This window comes from Taeniopygia guttata, chromosome 1A (assembly GCF_048771995.1).
Source record: "Taeniopygia guttata chromosome 1A, bTaeGut7.mat, whole genome shotgun sequence".
In the NCBI taxonomy this organism is placed as follows: domain Eukaryota; kingdom Metazoa; phylum Chordata; class Aves; order Passeriformes; family Estrildidae; genus Taeniopygia; species Taeniopygia guttata.
In genome coordinates, this window is record NC_133025.1 from 40,247,770 (window position 1) to 40,261,536 (window position 13,767).

Sequence of the window (13,767 nt, forward strand, 5' to 3'; positions counted from 1 at the left end):
TACCAGTCTATGGCTACAAAAAAATCCCCAAACACAAACTGAAAACAAAACAAAACAAAAAAATCCAAAACCAAAATAAAAATACTCTCAAAAAACAACAACAGCCCCAAAACAAACAAACAAAACCACAAAAACCCCCAAAACAATCAAACAAACAAACCCCAAGCCCCAATATTAAATAAAAACCCCACACAAAGAAGACCACGAAAAGAGGTGCTGCGGGGTGCTCCGTCTCACGCTGGGGGGCGCTGCCGAACGCCCCAAGAACGAGAAACGGCAGCTGCTGACGAAGTCTGGCTCCTCTCGCAGCCCGTCCGAGCTGCTGTTTCTCGTTGCCGTGGTGACGCTCCCGCGGTAGCAGCGCGGTGCGCGGCTCTCGTGCTCTCCCTGAAGCTCCCCACCGTCCGCTGTTAGTGGCTGCGGGATTTCAGGGCGGAAGGGCGGCCGGTCTCCAGAGGCGGCCAGAAAGGAGGAGGCTCCGTGAGGAACTTGACTGAACAGCAGGTGAGTGGGTACATGAAGCAGACGCGGGGGGAGCGGAGGATTGCGAGCGCTGGACTACAACTCCCAGCATGCAAAGGGACGGAGCCGCTCTCCTGTCAGGAAGCGTTGGTGGGCGGTGCTGCTTCCGGGCGCGGTGCCTTTCGGAAGGTGTAGTTTCCTCTCAGCCTGGATCTGCTTCTCGCCTTCCCTGCAGAAATGCGCTCCGTGTGCTCCGGCTCGTTGCCTCCCATTCTCCTAATTGCAGGGGGCAACGGGTTGCGAAAGGAGGGAGGGGAGCCGTTTCCCCCTGCCTGCACCCATCCACAAGTTTTTTACCTCTCTGGGTTACATTATTTCTCATGGTTTTCTCTGTATCATTAAAACTTTCTATGTTCTTAGTCTTATTTTGAGAACTCTGTTTATTTTGGTTCATGCTCTGTTGAAAGGTGTTACTTTTTTTTTTGTGTAGCTTTCAAAACAGATAAGGAGCTGTGGGAAGTAGAATGTCGGAAGATATTAAGGGAATTGAAAAAGAAGTAGAAATTGAATTGGACAGAATCAGTGTTTCTTCGTTTGGAACAGATGATCCTGACACAGAGGTATCAGAGGAACCCTTGAGTGACAGTGAGACTGTAAGTATTCAGTGAGCTAAAACTGCTTCTGTAGCGTGTAGTACCAAAGCAGTGTTGGCATTGGAAAGCCCCTTTGGTGAGTGAATGTTTGTCCAACACCTAATCCGAGGCTTTGATCTGAACAGTCTTGGTAGTATTGCTTCATGAAAAATGTGGTAACAGGACAATAGGAAAGATGAATATCAGCATTCTGCTTGAGAAGATCAGACCTGGAGATTTTATTTTAGAATCCTCTGAAGCTGGAAGATTTGATGAGGTAAATTAAGTCTGGATGAATAAGTAGATGATTCTTCACTGAAATCTGTATTTTAGTCTTACAAGGGCCTGGTTTAGGAGATACCTTGTAAGATTTCCAGATACTAATTTGATATAAATAGGTTCTTCAAGTCCTCTTTCTTGGATGACTTCTTATTTTGGGAAGTGTCTTTCCTCTGAAATAAAATCAGTTATTTGGGTCCTTTTCTGCCATTTTAATCTTTCAGATTCATAGCATAGGAATTGGTTTGTAGACTATTAGGGTAGATAATATTGATCATAAAAATATGTCAAAGGCATCACTGATAAGTGTGTAAGCACCCACATATTGAATGTCAGCAATGTCAACCAAAATTTGCACATCAGAGAAGGCATACGACTTTCCCAAAATCTTGACATTAAAGGTAGTCTTTTGAATAGAAAATTTCTATGTAATAAAGAAAACTGAAGCATTGGTTCTACATGTATACTTTAAACATTAGTAAATTTAAAATTTATTTATTTTGTGAGGAGTCTAGACATTTTAAAGAAAAGTACCTGTACATCACAGGTATTTGTTCATTTTTATCTTATCCTTTTCCTTTATTTCCTGGTCCAGCACAGTTATAAACACAACAATTTATTGAAATGTGTTTCTGGAGAGAGTGCAAGATACATTACTAAAATTTGATTAGAATGTAATTAAAACTAGAATTATTAATTGTTCAGTGGGCAATAAGACAATGAGAAGAGTATAGGAATTTGGAAAAATTTTGGTGGAAATTGCTGCTTAATTTCCATCAATGCTTTATAAGTGAAGCCAAAACAAGTCTTTATTCTCTTATGTCAAGTATTTGCCACTTTTCAAGCCGGTGAGATGAAAATGTAGAATATATGTCAAAGGTTGTGTTTTTCTAGATTTCAGGTGACTTACCAGAATCAGTTCTTGCCTATTTAAACTTTATCAAGAGCAGCAATCAAGATGCTGAAAAGCTTATACTGCAGGACTTGGAAGATGAGCAAAGTAGAAGTAAGCATTAATCACAGTTAAAATGTTTGTACACCTTGTATTGCCGGTGGAAGTTAGACTAACAAGCATCCATAAGATAATGCAAACTTTTAAGTAGAACAAGCAGTGAAACCTATTCCCTCAGCTTCTGAATGCATGATGAAAATCTCTAGGAATAAAGCCATGCAGTGCTATCTTCTTGAATGAACATCTGAGCAGAAATTAAGCTTTTTTAAAAACTCATCTCATGCTAAAGAAGGCAAGTTGAGAGATTACTCTAAAAGCCCAGGTCAGACTCTTCATGAAAGTCAAAACTGAAGTCAGTAGGAGCTGAAATTCAGGGTTCAGATACAATTGGCTCTGACAGGTTATATTTAAAGTCTGTCTTGAGATGCCCAAGCTCTTATTGGATGAAATGACCGTTAATTGGCAAAAAAATATTTCTGTTTGCTGTGTCTGAAGCCAAGCTCATAGTGTATATGCCACTGCCTGTTCCATTGGTGCAATAGGCTTGGTGACCAGAAGTTCAGCATTGGCTACAAATTTTGATATCTGCGGAACATCCCTATTTATTCTTTTTGTAATGCAATCTTATTCTTTTTAATTGTTCTTTGTCAACTTTTGACCTCTCTGATACAAGTGCTACTGTATTTTTCTGCAGAGAAAATGTTCTGCTGTGTTTCATGATGTGGAATTCTCTTTCATATTTGCTATCGCTGTATTCTTACAGTATCATTTTGTCTGTTTCTGTTACACACATTTCCTGCTTTTAATGTAAATAAATGATTCCCATACATATTTAAGTAAAACTGGGGGGAAAGGAGAACTTTATTTTAGTTTAAACAAATTGAATAGATAGAAAGTGTAGACCAAAACTGAGCACTCGTAAGGGATTTTCTCTCTGTGAACTAAATTTTTTACTTATTTTTTCTTAGAAGACATTTATGAAGTAGTTTCTTGCCATCCTTCTGAATCGAATGAGAATTCAAAACAATTTAATGAAAAGGTATTTTTTATTTATACATTATTTATAGGGAATAAATTTCTGTTAAATAATCTAGATAACTTACACTTGCTTTAGTGGCCTCCTAAGGAGATCTATAAATGTGTTCAGGTTTTTTTCTGTAAGACTGTCCATAATGTATTAAGATGAGTTTCTATGAGTTTCTACATACAAATCTTTAGAATTAGGACATCAACTCTAATAAGCTTTCAAATTTGAAATAAATTATCTGATATATTGAGCACAAAAATCGACAAAATTAAACAAAACTGAGTAATTGCTTATTGATAGTTATTGATAGCTATTTGAAGACTATTATCTTAATATTATGATAGCACTTTTAAGCTTCTCTAATCTTGTTTTTATGATTATCAGGAAGCTGTACTACTATTAATCTTGCTCCTAATATATTCCATTATTTTATGGAAAATAAAAACATAACTTTCAAAGATAAATGTAAAAATAACTTTCAAAAAAAAACCTTCCAAAAATATAAATGTACCTTTCAAAGATAAATCAAGAGTTACGAACATGCCTGCTTCTATATTTTCATAGGATTTGACTAAATAACTTGCTGAAGTTTTCTTAGAAAAATATAAAACTATATTTAATTTATTCACTTTTAATTTGCTGCCTGGATTTTATTACTGAGCACTCTTGCAGACACGATTTTTTGTTCTCAGAAGACCATTGTTTAAAACAGCACAATTACTTCATGTGACTTCAGCTACATTACAAATATTAATATAGGCCCAAAGCATGTGATGAACAGATGATAAATGAGCAGGAATAGATTGCTTGCCAGTAAAGAACAATGAAATAAATATAGCAATCCTTGTGCCCATAGTACTATTTTTTAATAGTCTTCTTAAAAATTTGCTCTGTAACTAGTTCTTCCCCAGTGTGCATAACAGTATTCATGCATAAGTGTTTGGTTTCACAGAAAGTAAAATAAATCTCAACTGCAAGACATTCACATTTCCAAGTCAAAATATTAAATATATTTTAAAAACACATAGAAATATTATGTATTTTGATAAATCCTACAATATTCGTTACTCTAGAAAACAATATTTTGACCGATATGTTAGCATTATTCAATGTGAAAGGATTCCAGTCGGCAGTAAGTTTCACATTGTTGTACTTGTCATGTAATGAAAAGCTTATCCTTGTTCTGGAAGATTTCTATAATGTTCTGCTTTTAAATTTTATTTCTTGTTTTTTAATAATAATTTTAAACTATGTTAGATACTGCTTGAAGTTGAAAATGAAGATTTGCCACTTGCTACAACACCTGATTATAGTCAGTCCATCAGTGATGAGACAGTCAGTGATGATCACTTTCTTACAGGTAAGCAAGCACATTATTCATTTGGTTGAGTTGATCTTTAACATATCGCTATTTCCTGCTTTTCTGTTGTCATAAGTATCATCGCATTCTTTTTAAAGAATTTCACATTGCAGTATACAACAGGGCTTGTTACTTGATGGATTGGACATAAACAAACACTTTTGCCTTTGTCTCATTTCAAGATCACAGAATCATCATAGAAATTAGTATCAAAAAATAGCACTCAAAAATGAAAGCTGCTCAGAGGCACTAAGCAGGTTCTGCTTTGACAACAGATTTTTGTTGTTGTTGTTGTTTGTTTTAGTTTTTGGATTTTGGTTTGGTTCTTTTGTGGTCACATTGGCTGAGAATGTTCCTTTGCTGTGGCCTTTGGATGAGTTGGGCTGGAGCATAGCAGACTAAAGGCCCCACGAAAAGCCACAGAAGACATGAATTGTATGAATGCCTGAATTTTACATTTTTAGAATAAGCAGAATAGTTGCAGTGTTAGTAAGTGTGCAGAATAACAATAAGCCATCTCGGATGGAAAGGACTTTTAATGTAGCTCTGATTTCCTATATATATTATATAATACATGTAGGAAATCAGATATATATTGCTGGCTATATAATCATAGGATCCTTTTCTTGTCAAATACCTTAAGACAGTTCCCCAGTGCTTATTGGGAAATTAAATAACATGTTTTCTGGGTTGATTAATATCTGATCTTGAAATGAGCATAAGTCTTGCCCATCGTGAAGTAGAAGAACAGTGTAGACGAGCACTTGAGCTTGAAGATGAGAAAATGAAAACGTGGAAAGCAGAGAGAGCCTCACAGAAAAAACAGAATGAACAGGAACATGCAAGAAGGCTGCAGCATCTGGAGCAATTTGAGGCTGAAAGAATAAAGTTAGATCTTCTTCATAAGGTAATGAATGTTTTTAAGCCAATCTGTTCCAATCTAGACTACCTGAATTATAGCTCTAATGTGAAAAAGAGTCTACTATCTCAAACTGCATGACTGTCCTAAACCCTGTCTACTTGTGTTGCCAGTAAGTTGTAAAACATATTTAAGTGTAGTCCATTGGTTTTTGTGTGTTTATTCTTTTAATCAATAGTGAATGAATTTGCTATGCTAAATATTAAATTACTCCTTAAGCTTAGCCTTTACAAAGTTTTTACATAATGAAATCACCAGAAATGAGAGTTGTGCTGAAATTAATCACAAATTAAAAATGGTCACTGTGCCCTAACAGAAAATGCTTAGCTAGTTTGGACCTCCCACCCCAATTTCACATTTCGATGTTAAAATCTTAATGGAAGTAATCAGAAACAAAATTATTCAATTCAGCAATGCTGGTAATGTTTTTCACTAGGTAAAAGTTACAATACTTGCTGTCCCTATCTTTATCTGGGAAACTTACTCAGGCTTCATCTACTGAGTTCTGCCACAGCAGATGATGACTCAACACATTGGCTGGTTGCAGTCTCAGACTATCTAATCATGTTTTGCTATAGTGGGTGGAGCATCACAGTGGATAAAAGAGTGAAAGAACATGAAGAAATTTAACTCTCAGATATTATACTTGTGAGGCCACACAATTTTATTATTTAGCCTAAATAAGTGTGTTTTGAAAGGTGCATTAACACTACATTTTCAGTTAGGTACCAGCAAGGTAATTCAAGTCACCAGTAGTAAGGAAGGGCTTAGTAAATGAAAAGACCTTTGATCTCTGAAGATCAGTTCAGTGTCTTCTATAGCTCTCTTTTCAAAAGGTCAGAAAAACTGATAGGCCTTCTTGGTCTTTGCTGTCACAAAACATTTTTGGATGTAGGATGGCTTTCTCTAGGGAAAGATGAGCATGGCCGCATTTAGGCACTTTGATACTGCTGTTGCAAGAATGTTTCCTTTGGAGATGAGAAATAGAATCCAACTTTTCCTGTTGCAGAAGGATGTAGATGTCTGGTCTCCTGTTGTCTGAACAGCATGCCCATGAAAAACAGTGCTTATACACATGGGAGACTTTATGCTCCAAGTTGAAAGTGGTTGCTTATACTACTTCCTTCATATCCTCCATATTTGATTTGCTTGATATATCTTGGTTCCACCAGGAATTATGTGGTTCTGGATCAGCCTGTTTTTTAGTTACTTAGGTAACTAGCTTTCTGTCTGCTAACTTACAGTCTGATTGAGACTTTTTCCTGATTGCGGTTATGTTGGGCAAGGAAGGAAATGCTATTTACTTGCAAATAGTGAGAAAGTAGACTTGAACTTTCATTTTCTGTTGAGCAGCAGTTTCAGTCAGAAAAATTTCTTCAGCTTTACTGAACAAAATTCCCATTTGAAGGATTTTAATATTATCAGTACCTACCAATGCTATTAAAGGGAGATTGTTCACGCTATTATTCAGACATGTTTCTGTTTTCTGCCTGTACTTTGAATGGTTTGGTAACTAGTTTTCATCTTTGTTAGTAGTACAGATCTTGGAGAGGAAGGTGGCAGCTATTTGGGTCAGTACCTAGATGCTGACTTTGTGAAGGTATGCATCTCTCAGTACATGACCAAATATACATAACTGATGCAAGTGTCCTGTTTTTGATTTTGATCCACACACGGCTCAGTTTCTCATTTAAATTCAGGCATTCACAAAATTGTATTGTTGGAAAGTCAAGAAGATGGGTGAAATTGGAGAGAGGGTGTTTTGTGTTGTTCTGTTTTTGTACAATATTCATTTAAGTTAATTTGTTGTGCAGAAACACCAGGCTGCAATAGAAGATGAGTTACAGAAGGAGGAGGAAGCTTGGAGAGACAAAATGAGGCAACATGAGGTAAGGTTGTACAGTGAGCTTTTGTCAAAAGACTGTAAGGTTACTGTTACATATTTGAGAATAAATGTTACCATGGAATGCTTAATATACTAGATTCTGTATATGAATGATAAATATGTGTCAATACCTGTCACATTTTAAAAGTGGTTGAAATCTATCCTAATTGTTTTGGCCTAGGAATTGATCATGAAGCTACAATTGCAAATGGAAGAGGAGAAAAAGGCCTTGGAAGAACAGAAAGCAAAAGAAAGACAGCAGCTAGCTGAACGGCAGAGTATAGCAGCTGTGCAAATCCAAGCTAGATTTAGAGCATTTTTAGTCCGTAAAAAATATGCTCCCATTTTAAAACAATGGAAATATGAAATAAGAAAGAAGCAGAAAATACTAGAGGAAATAGAGGGAGAAATGAAAGAAAGAGAGGAAAAACTGAACATGCAAATGGAAGAAAACAGGTTAAATAGAGAAAAGGAAAGAAATAGACAAGAACTTGAAAGACAAGAATATTTCAAACAGGTGAGGAAGCTTGTGGAATATGAGAAAAAGAAAGAAAGCCTGAAATTGAGAAAACAACTCCAAATAACAAGAGAAGAACAAAGAAAATTAGAACAAAAAAGAGCAGAAGCTGTGATGAGTGAAAATGTAGAAAATAACAGAGAAAACACAAAAAAGGAAAAGACAGAAAATATGACACTAATAAGAGAAGAGAAGGTGGAACTAAATAAACAAGTAGAGGAGCCAAAAGAAAAGCATGCTGAAATGATGGATGAAACAAATAAATGGATGAGTCTAGCAGAAAGAAATTTGACACCAAGTGTGCTAGGCTCTGAGAAGGAACACCCTTCTCAAGTGAATAATGAGAACTTATACATTAATTCAGTAACACAAGTAGAAGAAAATTACTCACAAATAACTCATAAAGTTTCAAATGGTCATATTTCAAAGAATGAATCTCATCACTTTGGTGCTAAGGATATGGTAGAAAATAAGGCAAACTGCATATGCAGCAGTCCTCCAAATGTCCAGCCAAATGCTAATAACAGAGAAATTAAAGATCTATTTTCTCAGTATGAAACTGTGAAGAAAACTTTATTTCTGATTGAAAATGCTACTGAAGATGTCAGAGACACCTGGGACAGTAGTCAAGACGTAGCAGAGTCTCGTAGTAAAGTAATTTTTCCCGATGATATTGAACAGAAGAGAATTAACTGGATGAAGACATGCAAATCTTGGTCTAAAATATATGAAGAAAACCAAAGAAAGCAAGCAACTATAAGAAAACTACTAAGGAAAAGTTCAGTTAGCAAGATGCCTCCATTAAGTACAGAAAAGATAATTCATAGTGGCCCTTGGAGTACCTTGCAACAGGTAACTGGTAATATGAAAGTTTGAGAATGAAATGGGAGACATACTTTCACTTTTTTTGTTATTTTCTGTTTTGGTATGTTGGCAGAATGCTGTTTATTGTTGAGCTGGAAATAGATATTGTGACAGTTCCTGTGCCCAAGTGCAGAATAAGAGCAATGACAATGACTTTTGAATTCCAGTGAGTGTTGTGAAACAGACAATGTGGTATTAGTCTTCAGATGATTGATAATATTAACACTTTGAAAGGAAAGAGCTTTTACATTCTGCTTAATTAACAAAGTTTTGCCTTTGTATAAAGGCCCACATTTCAGCTTCTGGTTAACTAGCTCATTCTGAGTTTTGAGAGCAATAGCCTCTTCTAGAAACAAGGTATTACTGATCAGCTTATAGACAGTGTTTTGCCATAAAGGACATCGCCTGGTTGCCAGGATTTGTTTTTCTTACCACTTATTAACTTATCGTATGCTTGCTCCATGCTCTCATCTTGATGTCCATTCTTGAGATGGCCTACTAGCCTATACACACTTCTAGTCTGAACAATTTTTGTCTGTTCTACACTCATTATTTATGATACTGTAACTATTGTTTTCATGCTAGCTCCTCCCATTGGACAGATCAAACCTATCATTGTTATTCTTTTCTATATGAAAAGATTACCATTAGCTGCTTGCATTTTATAGAGAATTAGATTCTCTATAAAATCAATATAAAATCTATAAAATAATAGATTTTAATAATTATCTATAAAAATAATAGATTGTAGTTTTGTTCTTTTCCTCCTAAAGAAAATTACCATATTATGATGTTGTGCACTGAATCTTCAATATACAAAATGTTAGTTTTATTTATCAATAAATGCATGTAGGTCACAACGCTTACGCTCGAAGATTTGCCAGCTTGTAGTCTCTCAACCTTATCTGAATGTTCAAATCTTCAAGTTTTGACTCTGAGGCGCTGTGGACTGGTTGCACTCGAAGGACTAAGTAGCTGCAAAGACCTGAAGTATATCAATGTGGAGGTACCAAGCATATTTGATTCTTTGTTACAACATGGGGAGAACTGCCAGTTCAATGTTCAGTTGTACAACTGAATATGTAACTTTTAGCCTTAAGAGCATAGGAATAGCAACAACATGCTCCCAAATGTAAACAAAGTTTTACAAACAGATTTAAGGTGCCAATAACAAAAAACAACATGCTGCAAATGATTCAACCTATACTAAGACAATATCAGGCTACGGTTAACATGAGTATAGATCTTTGTTTACTCAGTCTCTGATGAGTGGGCAGAAGCTGTTCACCATAGCAGGTGCTCAGCTTGAGCAAGAATAGGGAGAGGGAAGAGTCCTTTGCAACATACACATTGAATGTTAATTAAAATTCGTAACATTTATGTTCAAGGAATAGTACATATAGTGAGTTATACTAGAGGCCTAATGTTTAGGTATTTGCTATTGCGCAGTGTCTTACATGGCCACGTTAAATTATTAAAGAGAACTTTTTCTCTGTAATGCATCTTTGTTCCAGAGCTTGACAACTTACATGAAACAGCTTTGTTCACATTTTTAATTTAATGTGTTTTAACAGCACCATTTTCCACATGAAAAGACCAAACACAGCAAATAGTGAAAGAGACATCTGAGGAAGCATTATTAAAATGGCCTGGGGAAGAGGATGTTTGAAAAGCAGGATCCCTTGGAGGAAGAGTATCAGCTTAGAACAGTGTTAATGTTTGTGACCAAATTACCTCTTAATGCAGACTTTTGCTATTAGTAAATAGGATTCCAGCAAAATTACAGCTGTCTTCATTAGCATCTAGTAAATATGATGGTTTTATGGATGTTTTTAGTTCAGTCTCCCAGGGTTTCGAGAGGTAGGAAAATGTATATGGAAGAGACTGCTCTGTTCTTAACTTCTTTTTTATGCTCTTTTTGTTTCAACTTTGGTAATTTTCAGAACCAGAATGAAGTTCAAAATACTTTCTTGTTATATTTCAGCAGGACACAAAAGGTCATTTCTAGGACTCATCTTTTTTTTTCCCAATGGAAAAATAAAGATGCCCTTACTCCTAGCTAAGAGTTTAGGATAAAAATAAGCAATGAAGATAATCTGCTATGTTTTACGTAGTTCTGCTACTTCACTTCAGATGGTATTTAATATTCTCATTTTCTTTTATTGCAGGAAAACAACATTCAGGTAATTGACTGTGCAAATCTGGAAAATCTCTGTATTCTCATTCTGAATAAGAACCATCTTTCATCAGTTTGTGGCTTAGATGGATGCAAAAATCTCCAAAATCTTGAACTTTCCTACAATAGAATCACTCGAATTGGTAAGAAAATTATTCCAATTTCTATAACACTTCATGCAGTTTATATTCAGAATTATACACCCATTGGATTTAGAGCCAGTCAGCTGCTAAGCCCAAGGAGACAGACTTGACAAAAAACCTGCATCTGAAAGCTTGGCTTAGCTATTGCCATGTATTCCATCTAGCAGGTCATGTAACTATTGTCAGCCAAAGAGAATTAAAATCTTTCTGAAAGGGCCACTAACCTTATCTGCAGTAAATCAGCTGGAATATGAGAGTAGGCTGAGTTCAGCTTATCTACAGACATAATGAAAGCAAAGGCTAGCTGTGCAGCTGCAGGGAATTCCAGGGTGTTCTGACTGACACAGTAAGTAGTTATATAGAAATTGTGTTGTCTGTCTTGAGTCTGCTGGACAATAGGAAAATAATTAAAAACAATTATTAAGCTCATAGACTAAACAAATTAACATAAAATTTGTAAATAAGAAGCAGCTCCACTGTTAAATGAAACTGTTAAATAACACTATGAACCATGATTATACAGTTCTGTGATTAACGGCAAGAGCGTAGCAAACAGAAAATGGGAAACCTTAAAAAAAATCTGTAGATGTAGAGATTTTAATGAAGATATTATGAATATTTTTGCTAATATGTGTAAATGTTATTATTCATGAAGAAAATTTTTAATATGTGAGAATAAAAGTGCTGGGAAATCAATTTTTACCATGAAAGCATATCAGTACTCTAATGAGGAACAGTAAAACAATATGGTTAAAAAGTTTCATCTGCATTGTTGTGTGTAGTGCTTGATAAGGTTCTTATTCAGATTGATCTCATTTGATAAAAATGTCTGCAAGATTACTCTAAGAATGATACAATTTTAGTGGATGACATTTAAGAATGTGGCATTCGTGTGGAGTGTGGTAACTTCATACAGGCCAAGTGGACTGAAGTCCTCTGGTATTTTCTCTTTTGTGCAGTGCATTGCTACAATTATTTAGTCTCTAATGAATTTAAGTGTGCAAATAAATGTTCACAAAATTCATCTTCAAATGTGTTTTTTTTTCCTCTCCAGAATTGCTGTGAAGATTTTAGGTTAAAGCAGATACATAATACAGGATTTATTTCATATTGAGTAGCTCACAGAATGCATAAAAGGGATTTGTGTGTTATAAAATTTAGCATATCACTCCCATCTCTCAATCTTGCAGGATGTCCCTTAGCAATTTTGGAACCTCCAGTACTGTGTAGTAAAGCATATTTACGTTCATAATATTTAAATTTTAATGACTTACTTTAGGAAATTTCTAGCATACTATGATTTCTCTTTTTATTCTTTTCTCCTCTCATTGGAGGAGAAAATATAGCATTAGTAGGGGGAAAAGTAGAGCTGCCAAAAACCCTTTAAATATAGCAGTGAGAGAAATAGTCTCAATTATGCTTTTTCCCTGAGGAATACATGATCAGAAATTAAGTAATTGTAACAGTAACAAACCAAAGTTGAGTGCATACGTTTGTATTTTGAGGATGAATGCTTTGTTTAAAAATTGCATGCACAAAAAGTAGTATTTTGACTCAGGTCTTCAAATATGCTTCTCTTGGGTGTTCTGCATTGCCATAGAGTGCTGGGTAGCAGCAGCTGCAGCTGGTGCTGGCAGCTCAAGGAATGCATAGCCATGGATGGTCATAAATGCTGCTTTCAATATAGTCTTTAAGACAGCACAGAGGATTTTTTTTTTTAACCAGACACCTTTTTAGTTTTGGTTTTGTTGTTTGGGGGTTTTATTTTAGGGATTTTTTTTTTCATTTTTATGTTCGCTGTCAGCTTTCACTCTGTTGTTAGTTGTCTTTGTCCCACGTAAAAGTGACTTCACAGCTGCATCAGTAACTGACTCCCTAGCTAGCAGACTTCAGCTGTACTTTGCAAATTGCTGAGGACTTACATAAAAGTTCTCCTTGAATCTTGCTGAAACCATGTAAAACAAAATTATTTTCCTATGACCGCTATAAGTTTTGTTTGTTGCATCGTATGTAAAACATACAATATCTTCTGGAAAGGTGCAGAAGACTTTCATGTTTATATTTAATTTTGCATGTGGGCAGAAGAACCAGTAATATATCATCTGTTTGTACTATGTTGTTCTCTCTTGTGGGTTTTTTTTCTGTTGGACTGCATTTGATAATTCCAGAATGTTCTGAATGACATTCAGATGAGTAAGAGTAAAAAAATTGCTTTGGGAAGCATGCAGAGAAGTAAAATTCCAGATTCTGTTGTACCTTCTTGCCTTTTCTTATTGTGTGTGCAGTCTCTCTTCTTGGTCCCACTCCAGGCTCACAGAGCGCTTTTAAAGTTTCCAGTACTGCTAAGCTGGTAACTGAAAAGTGGAGGTTGAAGAGCTGCTCTTAGGAGGAAGACTTGGGAGCAAACACACGAAAACGCTGAAGTGTTTCTGGAACCGCTAGATGGTGCTGGTTCCTTTTTTATTTTCATCCAAGCACGAAATAAAAATGCAAGATCAGGATCTTGCAGTCAGGATATTATGTCATGGGCATGTTTGAAATTTTTCAGAAT

At 35.8% G+C, this 13,767-nt stretch overlaps 1 protein-coding gene across 12 annotated transcripts in view; it reads left to right on the forward strand.

Moving 5' to 3' along the window:
• Positions 1 to 205: 205 nt before the first annotated feature.
• LRRIQ1 (leucine rich repeats and IQ motif containing 1) overlaps positions 206 to 13,767 on the forward strand; it is a 105,577-nt gene continuing 92,015 nt past the window's right edge. For 3 of the 12 annotated variants that reach the window (XR_012053458.1, XR_012053460.1, XR_012053459.1), the window contains exons 1-10: positions 213 to 504; positions 953 to 1,115; positions 2,268 to 2,379; positions 3,294 to 3,364; positions 4,610 to 4,712; positions 5,453 to 5,619; positions 7,446 to 7,520; positions 7,698 to 8,885; positions 9,751 to 9,903; positions 11,066 to 11,216. Coding sequence is in view for 9 of the 12 variants with exons in the window: in XM_030260656.4 (XP_030116516.4) it covers positions 987 to 1,115; positions 2,268 to 2,379; positions 3,294 to 3,364; positions 4,610 to 4,712; positions 5,453 to 5,619; positions 7,446 to 7,520; positions 7,698 to 8,885; positions 9,751 to 9,903; positions 11,066 to 11,216 (2,149 nt within the window). In the remaining 3 variants the exon portion in view is untranslated. Of the gene's footprint in view, positions 505 to 952; positions 1,116 to 2,267; positions 2,380 to 3,293; positions 3,365 to 4,609; positions 4,713 to 5,452; positions 5,620 to 7,445; positions 7,521 to 7,697; positions 8,886 to 9,750; positions 9,904 to 11,065; positions 11,217 to 13,767 lie in introns of those variants that run through there. The other 9 variants (XM_030260673.4, XM_030260718.4, XM_030260656.4 and 6 more) reach the window with 8 other exon arrangements.